We start from the raw sequence: 25,757 nt of genomic DNA, 5'->3' as shown, positions 1-25,757 counted from the left end.
CTCTTTAGCCATGAAGTATCTTAAATGGGTCTTACATGTATTTATAATCCACCAAACTTCTCTTTCAGGCTAGCCCGGATCCTAGTTCGCCTGCCAGCACTTAGGCTGATGAGCTCTAGCATCACCGAGGAACTGTTTTTCACGGGTCTCATTGGAAATGTTCCCATTGACAGCATAATCCCCTACATTCTCAAAATGGAAACAGCAGAATATAATGGTCAAATAACTGGCACGTCTGCATAGTGGGAACAATGCAATTTGAGGGATTGAAGTAATTTTCACAAAAACCATATAATTACGAAGTTAAAAGAGTAGTGTTTCGGTATGTGCAGATAATTCCAACTTGTTATCAGTTTCCTGACAGATTTCTCCTTGTCTTTTTCTGATGTTGACAAAATTTAAAGCAGCTATTAAAAGACCTGCTATAGGACTTTTTCTGCCACAAGGAATATTTTTGATGCCTTTCATTTAAAAGGCCATAGATGACTGAACGTACTTTTCACATGCTTTGTATTTAAAAATTATCAGTGGTTAAAAAGAGTTTTATAATATCAGGTAGTAATAAAATTACTTTAAAAGTAAAAAGAACAGTATGTATATATTTAAAAATATCCTTGGAACTAATGTCTAGCACATGCCAGGGTATAATACTAGCACTTTGTAATCACTTCTTGCCAGAGCAACAGCATTATCAACATCCTGCTTATGAGTATGAAAAATGAAAAAAACTGCATATGTCCTTAGTCAAAACGTTAGTAAATGATTTTTGTAAAAATGTAGAATGCTAAAGGAGACAATCATTTAATCTACAAGAAGTCACTTGCTGTTACGTTATGCATGAAATATTAATATGGATTCTTAAATCAGATATCCACATTATATGAAACTATATCTGTTAAATTAGTGCAGTTGTAATACACAGTACAGTGCAGTCATAGTGACTATTATGTGCTACAGGAATTCCCCACACTAGAGGAAAAAAAGTGTTTGTCACAATAATGATTAAATATTCAGGTTCCTCCAAGTGTCTATTCAGACAAACACAATCATGACAAATGTTATTCTAAGATGAAGCCTTTTGACTTTGGGGAAAATCAGTCACTAACTGGAAGAGCAGTAATTTTCAAATAGAGCTGTGTGATGCTATTTGAGTATGCTCTTTGTATGCTCCAAATTTACTCCTCCTCTCTATACTCTGAACACCCTTATGATCAAGCCACAGGTACAATTTAAGACCTCAAATACAGAAGTATAGAACCTCTGGCTGTAGCAAGAGTTTATTACAAAGCTCTCTCACTGTATTTCTCCCTCCCTCCTACCCTCACTGAGCACTCCCAGTTTTGCAGTGTTCTCAACTTTCCTGTCACTTAGTTTGAAACCAAAATACAGTTAGGATTTACTCTCACTCATGTACAATTGCAGTTGATGACTGATACACCATGGAGATATAAAATGAACTACTTTTTAATTGTCTCCAGTGATGAGCCATCAACATGTTTGCTAGTATTGGCCATTAGCTGCTACCATAGGTTTTGTTTTAGTATAACTTATTATTATGGCTGTTAAGTGTTTTAAAATCAAAGAATTTTTTTTAAGTCATAGCAATTAATACCTTCATCTGATCCTGGCTCATTAGATGCATTAATTATTTTAATTATTTGTGTGTTAGAGGCATTCCTACTTTTGTAGTTTTATGTGACAAAAATCTAATGAGAAGTTCAGCACTTTGGTTTTTCTTCTGTTACTGATATTTATTTAGAAACACCTACTAGGTTGGTGTTTGTGACTTTTCAGAGTCTGATTTGTAGCCAAAAGACCTTAAGGAGCTCTAGATGAGGCTTCTAAAGTAACAAAAAGACCTTGTATATGTCATGCTTGTTAGGAGGCTGACATTTGTAGAACTTACTGTGACACAAAAGACTATTTAATTTTAGCTTCTGGATGCATTAAAAGTCTTCTACGGTTACCATTTTTAGCACATTCAGAATCTTTTTTTTCAGAAGGATATTACAGAGTCCAGTATACATGCAGAGATTTGTAATATTGCACTTTTATCTCTCTCAGCTTTTGCTATAGCAAATGAAATTGTCATATTGCTCATGTTATGGAAAGTCTGCTCTCTACATGTGAAGTCAGCTGGACTTCAGATTTTAATGCCAACCATTTGATTGTAGTGTAACTGCTGTGGGTTTGTACCAGCACTTCTGCTACACAGTCCCTATGTTAAGGGTATGCAACCTAAAAATTAATGGTGATATTAACATCAGAAACAGTGGCTACCTTGGAAAGAGTTGTGGCTGCTTTTGTGTTAAAATTTAAAATTTTATTGGGTTATGTCATTGCTCTACAAGCAGAATGCATTGAACTATTGTGATATTTTTTAATTGCCAAAAGGATTATGGAGCTTAATTTGCTTTCAGTATTTCATAAAAATCATTTAAGCAGATAAGAAAGCATTTAATGGCAAATGAAATATTCCTTAGCACAAAAACTAGCCACTGGAATATTTGGTTTTAAATCTCAATACACACCAGCTAGCTTTTTCTTGACAAACATTTCAACTTCCAATTTTTCGAGTAAAAGGGCCCCATTTTCTGTGTGAAAATTTGTTTGTAATTTTTATTACTTGTGATCGTAACAGTTCAGGAAAGAAGATAAAGGCATTATAGTTTTTTGGGAACAAAGGGATCACATGAAATGAAATGTAAAATGTATGCCTTGCATTGCATTTGTAAATCAAAATGATAAATATCATGCAGCTCTGTTTACAAATAAACTACACTCCCCACAAATGCAAGGCCACATAATGATATCCTTGATCAAACCCTGGCAGTTATTTCCTCTGCAAATAGTTATTAAATAGCTTATTAGGGATAAAATATTCATTTGTGTAAATTGTGTTACAACCATGCAATCCATAGGTAGGTTTTATTTCTTGTGCATGTATTTAAAAGATGAAATTAAGCAGTTCCATCCTTAAGATTTGGATATTACCACCTAAAAGCTATAAAGTCCCTCTTTGTGTAGCATCATTAGCATGATTTGCTGGCTTGCAGAGGTCAGAACCAAGCTACTTAGTCCTGATACCATTAACAAAAAGTAGCTTTCTAACTATACACTATTTTGATTCCAAGACTAACATTTTGGATTGTAGAAATTTGAACATATATGGGTGCCTGGGCTATTTCCTCCCCAGGGACAGGACTTTGTGCTTCCCCTCTATGAACTTCATGGGATTCCTGTTGGCCCGTTTCTCCAGCCTGTCAAGATCCCTCTCGTGGCAGTAGGACCCTGTGATGCACACAGTACAGCTGCAGAATCAGGCAAGTTTTGCACCATCTCTGCAGAAAATACTACAACACTGACATAGTTCTTGGAATTCCTGAGGTTTGTTCCATCCCTCCTGCAGATGGAAGATAGCAACAGGCTAATCTTTGTTGGGGTCCCTCCCCTGCCATGTGGGGTCCTGGCAGAGGGGCCCTGGGGGGGAGACACGGGGTCTCCCTGCCCCTGGTCAGTCTCATTCCCCCTTGGTTGGTTTGTGTTTCCCGGTGTGGCCAAGGACCATTGGGTCCCGTGACCGGGGAGTTCCTGAGCTGGGCCCCGGCCATGCGGCTGGAGAAATAAACATCTCTGAAACATCTGCCACAAATCTGTCCATATATACTTCGGTTTCCACGGGACTCCTGGTTTGAAATATACTTGTTGCAGTAATCCCCGCTGCGACAAATCTTAATCTAAATCTTAGCCTTATTGTTAAATTAGTTTGGGGTTTTTTCTCCATTGAAAGTGCAAACTTTTCCTTATGAATATTGGACAGAAGAGCTTTTTATTATTGTAATAATTATTGAAGAACTATTTCTTGAGTATTAAATACAGAAATAGCTTGTTTTCATAAAGGTGAAATTTAAACGCCAAACTTGTGTTCACAGAACTTGGAGTCAAAGTATCACAGTCACAAACCAATTCTAAGAAAAGTTCATCTCACTGAAGCTCTACTTAGTGCAATTCAGAATTCTCTTCAGAATTTTTGAGGTCCTTTTCCTGCTGCTCTTGAAATGAAAATATTTTAACTTGGCAGAAATACAGTAATAAATTACCTGATTAGATTTATCTGAACCTGACCAAATGTGTATACTAGTCATAATTCATTCAGACAAATGTTAGAATTCTGTGCTGAGACTGATGGGGCGTGATAATGAAGCAATGCAGGGAATGAGAATGAGGCAATAATGAGGCAATAATGAGGCAATAATGTCCATTGCCCATGTGCTTCATTGTTTTCCAACTCTTGCGAAGGAACTAGATTTGAATCTCGTAGATAAAAAGCATTTGGGATTAGCTTTGTCATAATGATTTTAATGGCATTTGTGACAAATGGAGGAAGGTATACTACTTTTCTTCCCTTTATTTACTTACATTGGACTAAAGAGTCGGAACTAAGACCATGTACAAAAGTAATCTTTCACTGCCTATTTACATTGTTTATAAATTAGCTGCAATGCTTTTGGTATCTGTGGAGTTACTCTGGCATGAAACTGGTAGGAGAGGAAAAAAATTACCTCCAAGGAGAGATCCTTCTAAGAAGTCATACCAGGCTTTCTTTTAGCTGCCTTAAAATGTTAGATTGTTACGAAGGCTTAATTTTCAGAGCACTCGGGGGCAAGAAACTATTGTTGCTCTCCACTGATTACTTGGTGTCATTTACCAAGTCTCCTTTTACCATCTTCTGAAGCCCTTGGCCCCCCAGGCAGCCTCAATGCCTCTGGTGAGGAGCTCTGGCTCCAGGTCTGTGTGGAGAAGCTCTGCACTGCCATTACAGCTCCCTTTGGCAAAGGGCACATTCTGAGGCTGTGATAGAGAAATCAAGTCAGGGCTGACGCTTCCAGGGGAAATCAGTTTCCTGACTCTTGTTTCTCCTTTGACAGAGACTGTAAAACACTTGCGTGGCTTTTTTGTTGTTGTGTATAGTACACAGGACTCACAGGTTCCTGAATCATTTCATTCAGGATACTGCAGGTGTCAGTAGATTTTCCTGCCCATTAAAGTTCAGACAGTAGTTAGGATTCTTCCCTGCTTACCTGCTGTTTAATTAATAAAAGGCAATTTTTAAAAAAAAGCACCAAACAGCATGACTAGCAAAGGGCATCAGGAATACAGTTTAACCAGGAAGACAAGACTGGAAATTAATGGGCTGAGGATACTGTCCAAGCAGTGACAAAGCAGCTTCCTGCACTCAGCACCAGTCAGGGCCCTGTTTGAATTGGGTGGAGTGAGCAGTAGAACTGGCAGGTCAGTCAGACACACAGGTGTACCAACACACCACTGGATGATAACCATCCTGAAAAGAACAAAAATCTGATTTTCTATTTGAGATCACTCTCCTCCTCTCCAGTTACACTTAATAGTGCAAAACCAGGGGAGGCTGGGGGTTTTTCACTTATTCTTGTCTGTAAGAGGAAAAGCAGAAATGCTGGCAAGCACAGTCAGCTTCCCACCTGTCCCAGGGTTTGCCACACTGGCCATACAGCAACGGAACAGCTTTAGCAGTAGTTTGCTCTGGTGATAAGCATGGGCCAGCTGTGATAGCAGCACACAACAGCTGCAGTCCTAACACCTCCAAACATCCAGGAGGGGTCAACCAAATGGGGCCATGGTCACCCTAGAGAGGAGAGTGAGGGGCAGAGAAAGGACAAATTGCCAGCATCTAGTAGATACTGAATGACAGAAAATTAGTTTAGAAAACAGCTTTATATGAAAATTTACCAAGAGGGTATGGCAAAGGAGAGACAATGAAAGCATTTACTTTTTGCACCTTTTTATTCTAAAGTTGCTGAGTCATTTTGACAGTAAATACTCCTGAATTAAGTTCAGGCTTGTTGTTTGATGCCACTAACCCTTCTTGTTAGATAATGCTACAGCCCTACTTCAGCTGCAGTCAGTCTTATCAACATATGGGAAATTATTTGTGCAAAAAAATTATAACATTATTTATACTGGGGTTACAAGTTAAAGTTAAATTCTTTGTAAAGTGTAGATTCCCCAAGTCTGAATATATTAGACTTGGGAAACATCATAGCCCAGAATTACCTTATTACTCAGCTTTTTATTGTGAAGTCATGCTAAGTTCATCACAGGTAATACTGTTGTAATGTTCCATAATTCCCAAAACCTGTTCAATCCTCTTGAGTTACATGAATGCTTTGAAAATGGCTTACTGTTGTTAAATTCATGCCTGTCTTCTTTCTTTTTAAAGGGTTTGATAGAGTTGTACACGTCTATGTTGTGCCTCCCACTGTTGTGCATTTCTGCATGTTCATTTCTAAAACTCACTCGAGCAGCTGATGCATATGTACATAGCTGTATGTATGTGTGTATGAATGTATATGTTTATACCTCTCTGTCTAAATATATTCTGTACAGTGTATAGAAAATGTGTAGTGTATGTATATATGTACAGATATGGAGCCATTACTCATCAATTCTATCTGCTAAAGTTTTTTATTCATTTCCTAATCCAGAGCTTCCTAATTTGGTGAATCCTCACAAATTTCAGAGCTTTGCACCTATTTTCTAAACCCAAATTCACTATTTTCTGTTCAGAACTGTCAAATATGTTCCATGAATTTTCTGGCTTTTACATTATTCTCTTTACCTTTTCTCATTTGGCCTGTAGAAGTCTGCCAGTCAATAGTTAATTGAGCATATAATGAATAAATAACTATAGTCATAGAAAATACTTCTCTGCTCATTATATACTCATTCTCTTCCAGCCTCCTGAGATACATTTGTAAAGTTGTATTTTTTGCAAAGCTTGGTAAGAGACTGATTTTTTGGTTTTAAGTCTTCATCAGTGGCAAACTGAAAATAAACCACGTTGCCACTTATCACTGAACTGCAGCACACAGAACATTGGTAGGAGGTAATGGATGCTGCTTAATAAATCAATATTCATATTGTCATAGTGATCACATGAAACCAACCTGTAAGTTAGAGACTGTGTGCTCTGTTCAGTGAAACAGCAGCTGTGGTACAACAGTAATTAAATAGTAGGGACATTGCAGGTAGTTTATTTCTTAGCAAGCATCAAGACTTCTTCAGGATTTTCACAATGCATTTCAGTTGTATATTCACTTTCTGAAGCTGTTCTCTTTATTTTCCAGCCTAAACTGAACACAGCTGGTTGCTTGATTTAGTTGTCAGACTAATGTCTCTTTCCACATTCTGTCCTTTCCTGGGTCTGGAATCTGTGCAGCTTCTGCACTGCATATGACAGTCCCACTGTCCATGTGGGACCTGGGCACACAGTTGTGGAAATGAGATGTGGAGTAAGACAATTTCTTATTCATAATGAGGACTCAAACATTTACATTATCAAAGTATAAACAGGTCTTGTTCTTTTTCCCTTTTGATGAAGATAAAAAGGAAGCCTTCCATAAAGTAAATCTGTTAACTGTGGGTTTTTAAAAAGCATTTCACAGACCATGCAGGGCAGTAGTTCAGTGGGTCTTGTTTCTGTCATTAAAAGGGGGAAGCATAATTTTCTGGGCATTTATGTCCACCTTTTGTACTCGACATGGCAAAGACTTGTGTATATTTAATCAGATAATAAGACAGCAATCAAACTAATGTGAACTTCATGCATGCTTAAAGTGAACCACAAGTCTGAGGAAAGTTTGGAAAGTTTGCTGTGGAAAATGCTGAGAATGTTCTCTTTCCTGGTATATTGGTTAGTGACCATTTGTAAGCTTTTATTTAAAAAATAGGAATAAACCTGTAGCATTTCAAACCTTACTTCTGCGATTTTCAGCAGGAAAAATATTTCAATTAATGTCAGGAAGTCCTGTGACAGATGGTCCTTCATTGGTGCCTGGACAATTAGTGCTGTTTGAATGCTTGTTTTCCTCTTTAAAGGTGAATAGAAACCTGAAAGTCTGTTAAAGTCATTGTACTGCAGGAACAGTTTTAAAGTTTAGGAAGCCAATTGGAGCATTAATCAAGATTGAATCTGTTTAAAAATTCAACTATGTATTCAGAAAAAAAAAAGCAAACAAAGTTCTTTTATCTCCACATTTGAATTGTTTGTATTCTGAAGGACAAAATATTTGCTCAAATTTAGTGGCAATAAAGGCTCTGCGATAATACAACACAGGTCCATTTTACGGTATCTTCATGATTGTGGATTAAAGTAGGACTAGATAAATTTCAAACAAAAAACATAGTCTTTAAGAAGGAAACATTTCACTTACAGACTGTATATGTTAAATTTTTCATATATGTAATCAATATCATATGTTGGAATATTTTTAATAATTAATCTGTACTCTTAAATACACTGGAAGCCAGTGTTCATAGTTTCCTAACTGAAAACTGCACGTTGTTTTATCTGTACTGGCCTACTAGGGAGTGCTGAGCTCCTACTAAAAGAACAAATTTTTATAAAAGGAAGCATCTACTTTCAATTCCTTGGGATATTTTCTGGAAGTCTCTGTTCATTATAATTTAGAAAACTATTGTTTATGTTTGTTTTAAAAACTTTGCAAAAGTTGTTAATTTCCCACAGCTTCTTTTGTGAAATCAGTATTGTTGTGTGTGATAGCATTTAAAAATAATAGCATGTTCTTTTTTTTAACTAAATTTTATATCCAATGTCTTCAGTCACAAAGAGGAATTTGCATTGTTGTGTTTGTATATAGAGTATTGCAGTGCATGATTTAGCTCATGCATTTTATTAAATGCTGTTGTATCATTATATTGTTGTGGTTAATACTAGTAGCTAAATGAGGTTTCTACCATTAAAGTGAATTACAAATATAACTGCATTCTTGAGTTTTATTATGAAGTTCATTTAATTTCCTCTTGAACAGGAGCTGTCTAAGGCAAATCTATAATTCACAATCTTTTAGGGGAGAAACAGCATATTGCCTTCATTACAGTGATTATCTTATGAGAGATTTAACCGGGTCTGGTACAGAAGAGAAATCCCATTAACTTACTGACTCCAAGGAGCTGCTCTAGGAGGAGAGGAGGCTTTTCCTAAGGTTTTAATTCATCTTGAATAGACAAGCTTTGGGTAGCCCCAAACCTGTCGCTTCTGTGCTCCGCGCCGGCCCCGCCCCTCGCGCCGGCCCCGCCCCTCGCGCTGGCCCCGCCCCGCCCCTCGCGCCGGCGGAGGCCCCGGTGCAGCTCGGCAGAGCTTCCGCCAGGGGGCGCGCGGGAGCGCTGCCGCCCTTTCCGGCAGCCGCCGCGATGCCGATGAAGGGCCGCTTCCCGGTGCGCCGGACCCTGCAGTACCTCAGCCAGGGCGACGTGGTGTTCAAGAGCTCAGTGAAGGTTATGACCGTGAACTACAACACGGCGGGAGAGCTGAGCGAAGGCGCGAGGTGAGTGCGGGGCGAGGCGGGAGCGTGGGCTGCCCCTGCAAAGACACCAGGGCTGGCGCGGGCCGCGCCCTCCGCAGAGACAACGCGCCAGTCCTTGCGTGCTTTTCTCTTTCTTTCCAGAAAGTTCGTGTTTTTCAACATCCCCCAGATCCAGTACAAGAACCCGTGGGTGCAGATCATGCTGTTCAGGAACATGACTCCCTCGCCCTTCCTGCGGTTCTACCTGGGTAGGTCCCGCCGGGGGCCGCCGGAGCTGCAGAGCCGTGGCTGGGCCGCGCTTGTGCCGTTCTCCCTCGGCCGTGCCTCGGCTGCAGCGCGCAAAGCCCCTGCTTGATAGGAACAGGGCTTTAGCCGTTAGCAGCTGCCCTAGAAACACCTTCATGGAAGTTTTGCTTTTGCACTTAAAACATTGCACTAAACATTAACTGCAGCAGGGAAGCAGATTGTTCATTTGTATGCGTTAAAAGCCTCTCTAAACGGCATGCAGGGGGGAAGTGGTAGCACCTGATACATTATTATGAATTTTTCTTGACAGACAATGGAGAACAAGTTTTGGTTGATGTGGAAGATAAAACCAACAAAGAGATAACAGAGCATGTTAAAAAAATCCTGGGGAAAAGCAAGTAAGTAACATGTAGTAAGCTAACATACCATCTACCATACATAATACAAACTTTTGCGGAATACAGAAGGAAATACCACTTTTCCCAAACAAAATTGACACAAGCATGGGGAAGTCCACAAGCTGGGGACTGTAAATCCATCTTTCTGATAACCTGGGTCTGTGGAAGGGAGAGGAAGTATTGCAGCTGAGACTTCTGAGAGTAACAAACCGCTCCCTTTTCTAGAGAAACACTTGAAAAAGAAGAAAGAGAAAGGAAAAAACTATCACATCCAGCAAACTTCGGGCCCAAGAAGTATCATCTGCGAGAATGCATGTGTGAGATTGAAGGCCAAGTTCCCTGCCCTGCTTTTGCACCATTGCCCAAAGACATGAGGGGAAAATACAAAGCTGCTATGAACAATGAATCAGCAGCCTGACATCTCAAGATCTCAAGTCATGCAGCTGTTTTTCCTCAGGGCTGGACAATGAAGGTGCTTCAGTGAGAGACAAGAGCTAACAGTTCGTGGGAAGAGGAACAAGCAAGTTCGTTCAGTACAGACAACTCTGCCTCATAAACCTTCTTACAGCTACATTTGAATTGTTTGTATTATTACAAACAATGAATATTTAAGTGAAAAATGAATAAAAGTCAAAACTGGCACCAAAAAAGCTGGGGTTCTACTAAGTATTGCAGTCAACACTGGAAAACAAAATTACTAGTCTTACTTCCTGTTCATGCCTGGATGTAGACAATTATGGCAAAACCAATATCACGTTTTCTTTGGGACAAAGAGGCTAGACTAGAAAGTTAAATCTTGGAAGCAGCACAGAATTCCATAATTTATAGAAAGTGGTGCAAAACTCCCTCTTGTACTAACTGAAGACAGCCAAATGATAATGTAACTCCAATCTCAAATCAAATATTTAATTTTCTTAATTTATGTAATTATGAATCAGAAACAGTTCAGTCTTCATTTCCACCTTTTGCAGTTGATACTGCAGCTCTGAGAAACACTGACCCAGTCAGGAACAGAGAATGGGCAAACTGGTGTATGAAAGGTAAGTTTTACAATTATCAAAAAAACCCCTTCTAAATCATCACAGCTTCTGCATCACCAAACACTTACACCACACCTGTAATATGTATAAACATGATAGACTGTACTCCATTGTACAGACCTTTATGTCAGGCTTATCTGTGCCAGTTACTGTAGAACTGTATTGCAGCATTTCTGAACTCATGGTTGAATACAAAATTTCACACTGATTGAAGGAAGCATCCTGTACAAATTGTTAAGGACAAACACAACACAAAATAAACATGTTGTTTTATTTCATCTCTTTTTACAAAGTTTTCATACAGAGTAGTGCATGCAGTTGTAACAAAAGTCAATGCTAATTAGTTATTGAGCTTTATGCTTAAGACATCTTCATTCCCTTGTGCCTTGGAAGCCTCACAGCACTCCCTGTACCAGCGAAGTTCTTCACTTTTGAGATGACTTTAGTATTAGCTGTCTACTCTATCACCTTTAACACTGACAAAGATCATGAGGTATGCTAGTCTGTTACCTGCTTGTAAAAATAATGTATTACATATACAATAAGAATACTTTAGTTATTAGTGTATTAGCCAGAAAATATAAACAAGGCAGGATAGTTGCAACAAGGAAAAAAACCACATTTAATGTGAAAGCTGAAGCCACTGAAACATTTTTTCATGTTGATACCTAAAACAGCATTAGGTTAGAGTGCAGGAAGCTATCCTCCTGACTAGCAACCAAGTCTGTCCTAAATAACTGCCTTACACTATCTCTCTTAAATAATTCCAGGGATTCTGTTCAGCTATCAACAGTTTTTGCTGCCTTCATGAATCTAGTGCCAGGCACCTATGTTCTGTTCAAGACCTTTCAGAATCCTCTGTTCTTTCTTGGTGCAAAATAACACTCGGGGATTCAATCAGCTCTAATAAAACATCAGTGTAAGGACTTCATGGTCTTAAGCCAACCTCTTCTGCACACCTTTCAAATCCAGATTTAGGGTACACCAGGCAGAACATCAGGTATCCTTGACTGGCTGGTCTGAGTTACTTCAACCCCTTACTAGTGCTATTACGTGAGGATATAGGTGGTTTGGGCTTTATAAACAACAGTTCCACAAGTCCCTACCTCCACTTACTCACAGCTAGGAACTAGAGCTCCTGCTCTTTAGCTAGCAGTTATTTGTCTCTAAAATCTTATGCAGTGTTGGGGTTACAGCTATGTCAGTATCAGAGACATAATTAAAACACATGTCCCATTCCACAGAACTTCACATTTCTGAGTAAGGCCACTACTGTTAGTGTGATCTGCCTGATTTTCCTCCATTTCAGCTTTAAATAAAGAACCCTTTAAGACTAACCACCACCACTACTGCAAACATTGATTTCTGATGATGAGCCTGTGCCTCTCAAATATAAAAATCAAAGCAAGTCTTTCTCTTTTGAGAGAGAAAGAGACTCCATCTTTCTCAAAAGCCCTGCATTTACCCAGCTGTAGGTCCTTCTGCATCACAGGTGCTGGCTGTCACCTGGTCATCCCCCAGGCCACCGGATTACAAGAGGTCTTCAATCTGAAGTTCCTTATGTAAAACAGATATGCCTGATTCTCATAAAAACTGAGGGAATCTAACATGAGAAAGAATTGCTATTTGGCACTACTGCAGCCACAGACTTTTTCTCCCAGCTTTCACAAAATTCCAGTTCAGTGGCATCTCAGCTTTCCATTATAAACTAAATTTTGTGTTGAGTGCTACAAAGAAAGTGTTCTCACAAATACAACAAACATCATCATTCTGTCACCCAGATGATTTAAAGGAAGGCGTAGATTCCATAATGTAATTAGCGATTGGAGGTTCACCCTTTATATTATAGTTAGAAGTGGTGCTGGCCTGATGCTTCTTTCCCTGGAAGTGAGCACTTGCTCCCTCATGAGCAGGTCTGAAGCCAGCATGATGCTATGACACTAAAGTCTGTGCTCAGAGCAAATGGGAAACCAGAACTGATGAAAAGAAGCATCCAAGTTTTACTTGGGAATCTTTATACAGACACTAAAAAGCTACTCATAAACTAAGATCAGTTAGAAAGTTCTTCTCAGTCTTAAAATCCCTTTTATGTATTTATTAGCATTGCACAAACTTGATCTGTGAGCCTGTACATTCAGCACCCTGGAGAATCACAGCAGCTCTTTAACAGCATGTTTCCAGAACACCATTAGCATTCAGCTACCCTGGGTCAGGAGAGGATGAAAGAGTTTTAGAGAAGTTTTCATCTCTCTTTAGTCAAAGCCACACTTGAAAGGCTAACACTACAGCAGGAAGTGGTAAAGAGGGCAAACCAACATTCCAACCAGTTCCACATCAGAGTTCCCTATTAGCACTTAACCCCTTTGACCAAAATAAGCATTCAATAAGACCAGTTAGCATTAAAAGTGCTGTAAAAAAGTTACTTTAAAATTTCTTACAATAAGCTTTTGACACCAGCAGCATTCCTCAGATTCTTTCTTCAAGACTGTGTAGTAGTGGCAATGTCTAAATGAAAGTGCTTTCAAGTCAGGATTCTCCCAGTTTCCTCTTGTGATCTGTACTCCTGCCTGTAAGTATCTGCTTTACCTTCCCATATTTAACAGCAGACTGAATTATTACACAGCCCTATTGCTGCTTCAGCAGTTAGATTTCTCCTTCTGCTTTGCTAATGTGTGCTTCAGTTCCTTTAAGTTCTCTGTAAGTACCTCCACCTCATCCAGTCGTCCACTATGTTTGGCATCAAATATATAAGCTTTAATATTATCTATCTGTTGGAGAAGCAGCTCTTCCTCTATAGCCTCCTCTCCAGAGATCTCACTGCCATCCTCCACTTCAAAGGGATTGACAGAGGATCCCTCTTCAAATGGATTCCCTGAACTCCAACTGCCCCCAGGCTTTTCAAATGGATTTTCATCCTCTTCAAAGGGGTTTGAAGTACTGCCAGGTGCTCCATTACTTTGTTCATCCTCCTCCTCACTTTCAAATGGATTATAATCTTTTTTACCACTTTGCTGAGCTGTGTTAGAGAAAGAAACCATTGGAGAGGTGTCTTTGGCAAATGGGTTAGCAGCATCTTCCTCTACCTGAGGGGTATCTGTTTCATCCTCAAAGGGATTTAGACAGGCTGGCTGATCCTGGTCTTTGTCACACTGTGGGACATTCTGGGGTTTGGGTGTGAAGGTCAAGTGCTCCGTAGCTGGCAGCTGCTCAACAGCAGGAGTTTCAAAATTTGTGTTCCCTTTCATCCAAGTAGCATCCAAATGCTGTTTGACTTCCCTGAAGTCTAAGGAGCGTGTCCTTGAATGCTGAGACATGAATTTATGGTGCTCTCTTTCCCACTCTTTTTCATGAAAGACCTGAAGTTCCTTCCTCTGTATCTCCTCCTCTTCTGCCTGTTTTTTAGAAAGCTCAATAGCTTTCAGAGTTTGTTGTTGATCATATTCATCCTGAAGCTGCATCAGGTTCTCTTGCAAAGTATGGACCTCATCTATCCTATTAGCTGCCTTTGCTTGCTTAATAAAGGATGTGATATTGTCAATCTGCTGAAGAAGTGGGTCTGCTCTCTCGCTCTCTCTCGAAATGCTAGATGTAGGTAACCAGCCTTCAGATTTTCTGACTGTTCCTTTTTTTATGTGAGTTTCATCACCATTAACTGCAGATGCAGATATGGAGATAAACCCCTTCTGCTTTTCCTCTTGTTTTCCCTGTGTTTCAAGAGCGACCTAAACAAAAAAACATGTAGTAAGAAAACACCATGTGCTTGAAAAATTTCATTCTAAATATCCATAGATACAAGGTAGTTGATCTTAAGATATTGCTGGCTGTTGCTAAAAGGGATCAGCTGCAGCTTTGGTTGCTTTGCAGAAAATTCTTACTTTCATACTATTCCTTAAATGCTTCCCATGAGTTTGTGATTATATTGATCAAAATCCCATGACATCTGCCTCTACAAACTTGAGGGAAAGTAGGAGCAACAGTTTTCTTTATAGAGGAAAAAAATGCCTAATGCAGCTGTGCAAAAAGTGGTCTAGATTGATTTGGACATTAATCGTATCACATATTACTACAGCAGACACCTGTAATAGAACATCAGTGTTTAAGGTCACTGGTATCACTGGCTTTTGGAGTGGGATGATTCTTATTTCTCAACTCATACCTCAAGATGAAGTTGGCTTTAGTTTATAATTAATGATGTCCTCCCTCCTAAAGGAAAAAACCCTCTCTCCCTGAAGAGGCATCCTTATTCTAATACGTCATTTTCCACCAACGAAAGAAGTTTCCAAATTCTACTTCTGTGAGTGAATTTCTGAACACAATTTCAAAGTCAATATAAACTGACACACTTCAGGGCTTGCTCTGCACGCACTGCAGCAGAAACAGCCCATGCACCTGAGTCCCTGCTGCTTTCTAGAAGTGTCCAGCTGCTCCATGCCCACCTACTTCTGTTCTGGGCAGAACAAAGCAGGAGCTAGATGAATCCCTGGGAAAGGGGATGGGACAATATGGATGAAAAAATGACAAACTGAAATCCAGTGTTGAAGGCAACTACTCATACCCACACAGCACCCAGGCTTGTATCTGTGAGAAGGCCTGATACAAGATGTAACAGATCCTAACCTGTCTTACCGTATGCAGTCTTCTCTTCTTCAGTTCTTCATACTGATCCTTGGTTGGCAGGGACATTAGGCCAAGCAGTTTTTCCTGGAAAAAAATCGAAATGTTTACAGTACTGCTTGCAGGTATTCAGCCCATTTTTCAAGTCCTGAAGAAGAGATACTACCAGCAGAAACCCCAAAAACACATCGAAGATGCTTCTACACTGCAGTCCCCGCTGCAGGTCTGCACACACCTTTGCTGGCACAGCTGCACTGCTGGGTGGGCTCACACCTCAGCAAGGGGAAGAGCCAAGGCTCACACATCTCTTAGGTTTCCCAGGCCCAGTGCTGCTCTGAGTGCAAGATCTGTGTTCAAGACAGCTTATTTGAGGCTATCATAAGTCATTAGGGGAACTACAGAAAATGCAGAAAATGTATAGAACTCAGGCTCCTGTCAAAATAGTTTCAAATCACAGCGCTGCCTGGCAGAGAAGAGAACACTATCTAAAATGTACATTCATCTCACAGCATATGCTCTATTTACCTGAACAAAAAGTGTAGCTGAATATCTTATCATTCGCTGAAGTTGTAGTGTTTTAGGATGAGGTTGAGGATCTTCGTGCAAGCCTAGACTCAAAATCTTCTTACTGAATCAAAGCAAACATACAGCCTCATCAGTTCTAAAACAAAATCAGGAAAAATGCAACAAAAGCAGAGAGACAACACTGGATTAAAAACTTCTGATGTTCTTTTAGATAGACAGTTTGGGATATTACAATTTGTAACACTTTCCACTCCCAGCCTTATAAAAACAAAGAAACCCTGTACAAATAATTCCTTCCCCCTAAATGGTGCTGCTACTTGTTTCCTCTATGTTTAGTTATTCCTACTGCAGAGGAATGCATGAATTTTAAGGCTGGAGAAGAAAGTAGAAATTGGTAGTGTACAGGAACATAATTTACCTTTTCAAATGCTCTTTACAACTGAGCAAACAAATTGATCATCCATATAATCAGTAAAGTCATAACAGAGATACACACATGCTGGGGGTAAAAGGGAGAGAGATGATCTTTTACCTTAAGGCATCTATAAATTCATACATTTTTTGAATCTCCACCCTCAAGTCGTTAGCATGATCAAGGTTGTAGGCTGTCTCCCCAGCACTAAGGAATAAACAGAACTTTACTGTAAGTCATGCATCCAGTTAACACCACATACAACATTACAAGTTCCCCCAAGATGACCAAGATTCAGCAACGGTAAGAACTGCTAACACTAAAGGGCTGGATGACTTTATTTCAGGCTCATGTTTAAAAAACCTTTCTTTGTAACAAAAGTGGAAAATTATAATCATTTTGTGAACATGAACACTTCATAGAAGATAATTTTATTTATGATTATATTATTACTACTCTAGGAGAAACTGTATTCTAACAAAAAAATGCCACTCAACAAGTAATACCTAAAATATACACATGCTTAGCAAATGTATCTATTTTGTGGAGATTTTTTTCAAGGCAACTTGGTGGGAAAAAAACTCTGAATAACTAACTGTACCACTAAAGCACAATAGTCACCTCCACTAGCATGTCAGAAAGCAAAATAATAGGCTCAACAAGGTGTACTATTTAAGTTGCCAGTAACTGACTGTCCACATAGGGACACAAATCAATTACAGACACTTTTCTAGAGTCTCCGCTTTATTGATAAATAAAATAGGATTTAGTGGGGAAAACTCTTCACCAGCTTTTTGCTTGCCTATCCTTTTGTATCACAAATATAAATTATAAGAATCACTTTCTCAAAAGCAACTTCACTACCCACAGGATTCCAACTTCCAGGACACAGTACTAGTCAGAAAACTTTAATTTTGCCAATAACAAGCCTGTTGTTTTCTGACGTTTACTTCCATTATCCAGGACATTTGTATTTTTACTTTTCTCCAGCTGCCAAGTCACATAACCCAATCTTTCATGAATTAATGACAAAAGGCAGTAGTATCTTAGCACGTTTTTCACCTTCTGTACTTCTTTCTTCCTATTACAAGGAGTGTTTTTACAAAAGCAGTTTTGTTACTAATTTTTCTACAACCATTAGATCTAAAGGACAGGTACAGCAATATTTGTTAACTTTCACTTTTCAAAAGGAAATGCTTCCTAGTGAAAGACCAGTGTGTGTATTTCTCTCACTGTACAAGCCAAAAGTATAACCTGGCAACCTCTTACAGAGAGAGTTGGAGACACTTAAGTTACCCCAGTGAGAGAATACTACTGCAAGAAATTATGCACAAAACTGAAATATGAGACTGTTGCTTATTCAGTGCAGCACAGGGTAGGCCAGGTACACTCAGAACAAGTGCTAGGTGAAGGTGCTTTACACAGAACAGACAGCAAGTGTTCTAATGATTTGCTGCTGCTGGCATTCCTCAGAAGCCAGAGCATCCAGCTGAGGACAGCAACAGCTTACTGCAGCTGTTTTGAAGAGGCTCATTTACACAAGAATTGTAGCCTTGTACTTCCTTTTTTGCAAAGATGATGTGTCAAAATACGATAGTAGTGCCTCACTGGGAAGTGGCTTTAAAAAAATTAACCAAACGACTTCTCTGTATGTTACCACTAATAATTAATTCAGTACTTCTTTGTATGAAGAGCATCCAGAAGACAACAGCTCATGAAACACTGATTTTTCTTTTAATGTACACACTCTTGCAGCCTCAGTACACCACTTCCTTACTACTTCCCACACTTAGAGGAAAAATACATATATTCATAAACATAACCAGCAATGGGGCTTACTTTAGTGATTCTGCCATCCTTATGTATTCTGGTGCTTTCTGGTCAACCTTCTCCATGCAGAGTCGAAGTTTCTTGTTTAAAACAAAACATATAAAAAGAGAACTTATATTAAAACACGAATGCAAGAACATGCTGACATACATCTTTTCATGCTGCTTGTGCAGATTTAAAGTTAACCATGATGAAAGCCACTTTAACTACTCAGGATGACAAGACTCTCCTGTTATCTTCAGAACACATATGGCATTGTCAGGAACAGAGAAAGACTTGCTGTAGACCTGCAAGGTGGACTTTGAATCAAGAAGCTGTTTGAATGGATGACTTGGACAACTTCTAGCCTTACATCTTTTCACCAACAAGAGCACCAACAGAAACTCCCATTAATACTAACCCAGGTAGTTTGTGGACTCTACTGAAAAGATACCTGGTAATCATCAGTACCAGCTGCAAAGCACATTTGAACGTCATGTTGATAGAGGTGGTTCAAAGAAAGCATTTGCCATCAGTGTGAGGACAAACAGTGGGGACAACATCAAGTCCCATAGTTGCAGTGCAGCCCACCAATCAAATGCACAGCATATCACTGGTTTAAACAAGTTCACAATTTTAAGAGATGCAAGTCTGAACTACTAGTTCCAGATGAGAATGAAGATGTATTTTAAAAAGATGTTTGAAATTAATGTGGGATATAAATACTATATTGCAACTGATTCCAACATTTCAGATATGTCTTGGTTACGTGGCATAAACACCCAACAGCCTCTTGTAACACAAGTCAGTATTAAGTCATAAATTAAGAGCTTAGACATGAGGTAACAAGCCAAAAGTCAAGTAGTGGCCACTGCAGACATACACACTGTAGCACAGAGCCTGACTTACCTCATAGAGTTTCACAATTTCTGGTGTGTATTCTTTCTCATCAATCTGTTGCTCTCTCTTCAACAGGGTGTCTTTGCAGTGTTGACAACAACGGATTCGGTCATCATCCTTCTCATCCAGAACAGAGCTGACGCTGCTTATGCTGCTAATGCTGCCACGGCGGGAGCCATGGACACTGTTGGGTGAGGAGTTTGGGCTAGTATGAGAACCCAAGGCCTCTTTGCTGGCACTAGTGAGTTTGCCTAAAAATTATACACAGGTAAGTTTACAGTAACTGGAGAAGCCAAAAGATTTTACCAACACAAGCAAACTGCCCTTTAACAGAAACTTTACATTTAGGTGGTATTAGAAAACCAGGTTGAAAGAGTCCGCTGAAAGCCATGCAGGGATTGCACAACAACCACAACTGCAAGTTGGAATTTGGGTCTTCACTGCAAATCCTGCTGTATTTAAAACTAGCTAGAGCAGGCTGCTGAGCATCACCTAGTTTGCTCATGCCTAGAAGCATTCTCATGTTTGAGCCTGCACAGTCACAAAACAATGTGTAGAACAGGTACGATAATGGTGTCCAGGCATTGTGCTTGAACACTCCAAAAGTGTTTAAGTTAATGTCATTTATGTCCACAGAAAATAGTCTCCTCTCCAGTGCACCAGATGAGGAAAATAAAGGCTTGAAGTAGTTCTTAAAGGCCTATACGTGAATTTCCTTAGGTTGTTGTCCCAAGGTGCGACATTTGGACAACACAGACAAAACTGGAAGTATCCACAGTATTTTTAAATGTCAAGAACCTTGGCAGTTCCTAAAGTTAACAGCTCCATAGTTATGGTACTCAGTAGAATAAATAATAGCTGTATTTAGCAGGAGTACATACTACTATTATTTCTAGTGAATTTTTCAGTGTTATGCAACACTTCCAAATCTGAAGGAACAGAGACAAAGAAAGGAGAAATCATTCTTTGTATTCTGTTTCACAGACAAGTGTCTGCATGAAACTGAATGGAAGTTTTCTGCAGAGCCAGACTATTACCAGCATATTTTTTTCTAATGACAAAAAGCCAGGATGCACTCAAAGCGAACTAAGAAAATGAAGAATTAACTCCACAGTACTTACTTGCCAAAGGAAGGTTGACAAATTCCATGCACTTCTTGCACATAATAGACCCACAAAGGCGGCAGTGGTGACGTCGGTTTCGGATACTGAACTTACTGCCACAGTCTGGGCAAAATGGAACATCATGATCACTGACCCAAGGCACAACAGACTTCTCTATAGCTGTGAGCAGAAATACACACCACATAAGTATTCAATTCTTCAGCTGGTTAAACTACAGGGGCAAATAATCTCAGGTAAGCTCACACCAACCTCTTATTTTAGCTGACTCAGTATTTGCTCTGTCAAACGATGTAAGCTGGTAGAAGATAAACAATATATTCAAGAAAATTATACTTTTGCAAGGAAAAAACCCAACACAGCTCAGCCCAACAAGTAAAAGAAACCTGGCATTTTTAAGAGCGAGGAGTTTCTGCTGGTTTTACACCAGACTCATGCAACTTTTGTACTTTTTTTCTAATTCCATATCCATACAAGTGCTAAACAATGACTTGTCAAACCTGTACAAATCAGCAAATTGGTTTTGCAATAATCCTTATTGCAGCCAACATTACTGCATCTGAGCCAAAATGCAAGTGTACCATTGACAGATTTTGAAGAATGAGAAGCTGGAAGAATAATGACAAAAAAAATTGGTGAGTAATTTAGTGAAATAAAAGATGGAGAAAATAAAACAGGAGAACAGATGGTTCTTGAAGCATGTGGAAGTAGCATATTCAGCTTGAAAATGGTGCATAGAAACAGAAATCATACCCACAGCACAGGCTCAAACCATGCACAGTACTCAAGGTAATGTATAAAGAGAGTCGTAAGTTTAGTATCCTTTAGAAAGTGTACTCCTAGATAAATGGGCACACTTCATACTGAAATATAATTTTTTAAATCTAGGAAACATTTAGAAGGCTGGAATATTAAAAAGCACCAAATTTACCTTTTCTAACCTGATTATTAACTTATTGACTTCAACTACATAGTGATCAATCCTGGCTGCTCGGTGTTTCTTGAATTCAGAAAGACGGCTTCTCATAGCACCTGCAGAGATAACAGAAAGCTGTCCTCGTCACCCAAGTACTCTGTATGGATTTAAATGCCTCTTGAAAGACAGATGTCTCTTCACCATTTATTTCTTATGTTCAAATTCAATTTTAAAGACACATTGGAATCCTACATTTTCACAGCATTGCTGTAAATAAAACATGCAGGTTAAAGCCTAATCTTCAGGCTACCAATAAACAGTGTTTTACTTCTACTACAGAAAACAAGCAGCACTATGTTAGAGAGAACATCTCCAACAGTTTTTTTTCTCCATCTTCATTTGTCAGCTACATTTGGTAAGCTGTTACCTACTAGCAGTGTTCTCAAAACCGACTCCCTTTAGTTTCCTGGCTACATGTTGAACAAAGAGAAGAAGCAAGTCCAAGGATTACCAGAGGTCTATGCAACATCAATTTTGTTTCCTGCTTCTGATCATCCCTACACCTTTAGGGGTCTAAATCAAATCCTTGATGACAGTTCAGATTTCCAGAAAACTGATCACCAAGTATTGAAAGAACAATACAGCATCTCTTTAAGAAATGTACAATTCACAGTTGATTACGGTTTAAGATTACTCCTTTTCCAAGTAAGGTGGGTGAGGTATTAAAATTCAAAGTTATAGACAAAAAACCAAAAGACCCCATACCAACCAACCAACAAAATCTTTCTTCCAGCTGGTAGAACTCAAAATCAGATGTTGCTTTTTGATGCTACCTAATGTAAGAATCTCACTTCCTCATGCTAATAAAATAACAAAAAAATCTCCAAAGATGCATTCATAGGAGTGAAAGAGTTCCAATGGGTAACTGATTTAAGCCACTGTTTTGGAGACATCACACAGTCCCTTTCACTGATCCATCCCATGCCAAAATCCCTAAGGTTCATCTTCTCAACTCTCACAAGAAAGCAGTTCTCACTTCTCTAATGTTCACAAACCTTCTCCTTCAATTTACTGTTAGCTAGTATTTACACTATGATCGTTGCTCAAATACTTACAAAGTCAAAAGTAAAGCAATGTACAGAACTCAGACCCCCCAGACCCAAAGGACTCAGCCCTAGTCTGTCAGCACCATAGTGGAAACCTTCCCAGGATCCACCAGAGCTGGTGCTGCTTCCTCCTCCAAAAATAACCACAGTTTTTCCGTTATAGTAACAGATCATTGCCAGTAGCAATATTTACAATTACAAGCTCGGTCAGCTTATCTTTGAAATCCTACACATCTAGATTTAGATTCAGACGAGTGGGGGTTGTTTGTTGTTTGGTTTTTTTTTGGTTCGTGTTCTTTTTAAAGTAAGCCCCCTTTTAGTAAGAGGTGATCTACACCTCAAATCCAAGGAAAAAGCTGAAAGTTTTATCAATGGATAATCTTTTTGTCAAACATGCAAAGTAACAGCTACTTTAAGGTAGCCCAAAAGCTGGAGATTTTATATACCTATAATTTAGCTATTAATTAGTGGATTATCTGTTTTGTAAGGTCACAAAATGAAGCTAGTTGCACAGAGATAAACACAGATTAAACAGATCTCAGCAGCACAGGCACAATGACATGACAAACAGCTAACTGAAGGTAGTTTGGGTACTGATTCTATACACAGCTTTTTCTTCTCCCCATTAACTCCATTTTTCCCACACCCCACCCAATGCAGACAGGCTGCCCACAGTTAATATGCAAACCATAACCCCCTGCTAGTGAATCCAGCGCAGCACAGACACAATTCCAAACCACTTCAGCAATACTGTAGCACTTTCTCAATTCAGCTCAAAAGTTATCCCCACTGTGTATTGCTTTCTAGCTCTCCTACCTACTTCCTGGGGCTCCCACATGTATGGATCTATTCCACCATAGCTGAATGACTCATATCGTTCCTGAGATCCAGAATCAGTTCTGTCATCATCTTCTTGTTTCAGCAATTTCTTCTTTGCTCTTTTGGCCTTCTGGACTAGATCTGAAAAAGATAAACCCAAGTTTTCTAACATGTCAGCGAGTCACCAAATATTCATCATGCGAAGCCAGTATAGAATATTCCTCTTCTTTAACAGAAAGTTTTTTCCTGGATAAGTTTATCCTCACAACATTCTTAGAACCAAAATGCAATTCAGAGCACCACAGATGACACAAAATGCTCTTTGTTGTCTGTTGTAAAGTAGCCTGAGGTCCTAAGAACAAAACAGTAGGTTAAAACATTCCATTGTGGGACTTCACTGTAAAACAGCAACGTGTCTTAAGCTATGGGACCTGTCACACAGCAAGGGGCACCATACAGTTTTATCTTAATTCTCCTAATTCCCAATTATTTTCTTCAGATTCAAGGATGTTCAACACTTCCCTTGTCTTGTTGCACAAACTATGAATTTCAGTGTGCTTGTACACATAAATAATTTTTGAAATACTCAATAGCCCACTTAGCCCACTGTTTGGGCTAGGGTTTCACAAGAAAAAAGTTGATTAATATTTCAAAAGTCTATCTCAAGAGGAAAAAAAATTCAAGACTGCTAGGCCACTATTTCTAGCATACTAAAAAAAAACCAGAGAGACTTTTGCAGGAAACACAGAGAATTATTGCCATATTTTAAACGTTTTTCTCTCAATATAAAATAACACTGTGCATGCAAGGGGGTAAAAACAGAACTCAAAGGGATTTTCCAAACACTACTGAAAGGTGGAAATCCATAACAGATATGGGACACTCCCAACATCTCCTGCCAGTTCCACCACCCACATTCTTTTCCACGTTTTTGCAACAACAACCTTTCTTAGCTTTACACTTTAACTGCAACCACAGTTTTATCTACTGTCAAAACAAGAAATTAATGAACTGGAACCTTGCAACTACCAGAGATTCCCCATATTCTCTACAGTCTTCTGTACCCTAATTCTTGGGTATTCACGGGGCTACAGTAAATAGAACAAGTAAGATAAAAATAAGTAGATAAGTAGATAAAAACAAAACAAAAAACCCGAAGAGGTCAATAATAAAAATCGTGCATAAAATCAGACATTTGACGAGTAATGTCCTTTAGCGCCTACTTTAAAATCAATTTATGGAAAGTATCGGGAGAAGGTAAATACTATGGCCTAGAGAGATATGCAGAAGAATGGAACTGCATGCCTCGCCTTTAAGCCCCTTCAGTTAATATTTTATTATTGTCAGACATTTGGGAGCACTCGAAGTACGAGCAGGGATTTCCAACGACCAAGCCGAACGCGTTACCGCGGCCGCCCTTACTTCGGAGCTGCGCCCTGACGTCCCGGTCTTCGCCCGGGTGCTGCTCCTCGTAGTGCGCCTGGAGCTGCCGGAACGCCTGGAGATCCTTCAGGCACAGCGGGCACAGGAAGCCCTCACGCACTTCGGCCGGGTCCCCGAAGGCCGCTGGGCAGCCCGACGCCATCGCGGCCGCGCGCGCTGCTCTCACCGGCTGCCGGGGTGCGGGGACTGCATCGCTCTTAGGCACGGCCTGAAACGAACCAGGGCAGCGCCGTGCGACCGGCGGCGCAGGACGGGGAAGGCCCGGGCTGGGCGCGAGTCCCTCCCCGGATCCGCCGCCCCGTCCCTCCGCGGCCCGGCCCGGGGCAGGAAAACGGCCGCGCGCCTCTCCCGGGGGCGGGACCGCGGCTGCGCGCGAGCAGGGAGAGGGGCGGGGCTGGAGGCGCACCACCCGCCGGGGGAGAGGCCGCTGAGGGCTGCCCCGCCTGCCCGAGGGGCCGTGGCCCAGCGAGAGCGCAGGGACGGCCTGGGAAAAGCCCAGGGCCGGGTCCGCCTCACCGCAGCGCCCGGTGAGTGTCTCCAAAGCAGGGCGGCCGCGGCCTGTCCCGCCTGTCCGGAGCGACAGAGCGCGGCAGAGGGCGGGGCGAGCGCTGAGCCATCGATGAGAGGAAAGGGCGGGGACAAGGAGGGCCAGCCCGGCACCGCGCGGGGGAGGCTGCCCAGCGCAGAGCTATCGATGGAGGTTGGGAGCGGGAGCGGAGGACACGGAACGGGGCCGTCGTCTCTCCTGAGGCCAGGACCGCTCGCCATGTCCAGCCACTTTGCAGTAGGCCCCGGTAACGGGCCCGCAGAGGTGCGGTGACAGAGTCCTCTCCGGGCGGGACGGCGCTGTCATGTGGGGGACACGCGTCTCGCCCCCGCTCCTTCCCGCCCCGCTGCCCTGGCACCGTTCGCACAGCGCTGGTGGGTCTGTGCTGTGTGTCCGAATCGCTGAGCACGCTTAAGAGCAGCACCGTTGCCAATATTAACATGCCCAACGTTCGCTTTCCCAGCCTTCCGAGTCTTCTAAAGAAAATGTCCCAAAACTG

At 40.6% G+C, this 25,757-nt stretch overlaps 3 protein-coding genes across 9 annotated transcripts in view; 2 read left to right on the top strand and 1 right to left on the bottom strand.

Annotated features, from left to right (window-relative positions):
- NR2C2 (nuclear receptor subfamily 2 group C member 2) overlaps nucleotides 1-8,817 on the top strand; it is a 38,787-nt gene extending 29,970 nt beyond the window's left edge. For 4 of the 6 annotated variants that reach the window (XM_082289049.1, XM_082289047.1, XM_082289050.1 and 1 more), the window contains one exon: nucleotides 69-8,817. In XM_082289049.1, the coding sequence (XP_082145175.1) occupies nucleotides 69-243 (175 nt within the window). In that variant the 3' untranslated portion in view covers nucleotides 244-8,817. The remainder of the gene's footprint in view (nucleotides 1-68) is intronic. The other 2 variants (XR_014226742.1, XM_082289051.1) reach the window with 2 other exon arrangements.
- A 394-nt stretch (nucleotides 8,818-9,211) lies between these two features.
- On the top strand, nucleotides 9,212-10,656 carry MRPS25 (mitochondrial ribosomal protein S25). The gene is made up of 4 exons (XM_082288587.1): nucleotides 9,212-9,383; nucleotides 9,504-9,610; nucleotides 9,919-10,006; nucleotides 10,232-10,656. The coding sequence occupies exons 1-4, from the start codon at nucleotides 9,250-9,252 to the stop codon at nucleotides 10,422-10,424; spliced, it is 522 nt and encodes a 173-aa protein (XP_082144713.1). The 5' UTR covers nucleotides 9,212-9,249; the 3' UTR covers nucleotides 10,425-10,656.
- A 100-nt stretch (nucleotides 10,657-10,756) lies between these two features.
- RBSN (rabenosyn, RAB effector) lies at nucleotides 10,757-25,157 on the bottom strand. Of its 2 annotated transcripts, none has more exons than XM_082288585.1 (11): nucleotides 24,691-25,157; nucleotides 23,266-23,409; nucleotides 21,359-21,459; nucleotides 20,680-20,725; nucleotides 20,428-20,589; nucleotides 19,316-19,557; nucleotides 18,437-18,507; nucleotides 16,718-16,804; nucleotides 16,186-16,288; nucleotides 15,664-15,747; nucleotides 10,757-14,768 (listed from the first exon to the last, which is right to left on the bottom strand). In XM_082288585.1, the coding sequence occupies exons 1-11, from the start codon at nucleotides 24,851-24,853 to the stop codon at nucleotides 13,683-13,685; spliced, it is 2,289 nt and encodes a 762-aa protein (XP_082144711.1). In that variant the 5' UTR covers nucleotides 24,854-25,157; the 3' UTR covers nucleotides 10,757-13,682. The 2 variants fall into 2 exon arrangements, with proteins under 2 accessions (XP_082144711.1, XP_082144712.1); XM_082288586.1 differs by having other exon boundaries at nucleotides 15,673-15,747.
- Nucleotides 25,158-25,757: the final 600 nt, after the last annotated feature.

Source organism: Coloeus monedula (genome assembly GCF_965178545.1).
Source record: "Coloeus monedula genome assembly, chromosome: 11".
In the NCBI taxonomy this organism is placed as follows: domain Eukaryota; kingdom Metazoa; phylum Chordata; class Aves; order Passeriformes; family Corvidae; genus Coloeus; species Coloeus monedula.
Note: the sequence above shows the minus strand (reverse complement) of the source record. Positions and strands in the feature narration are given on the sequence as shown.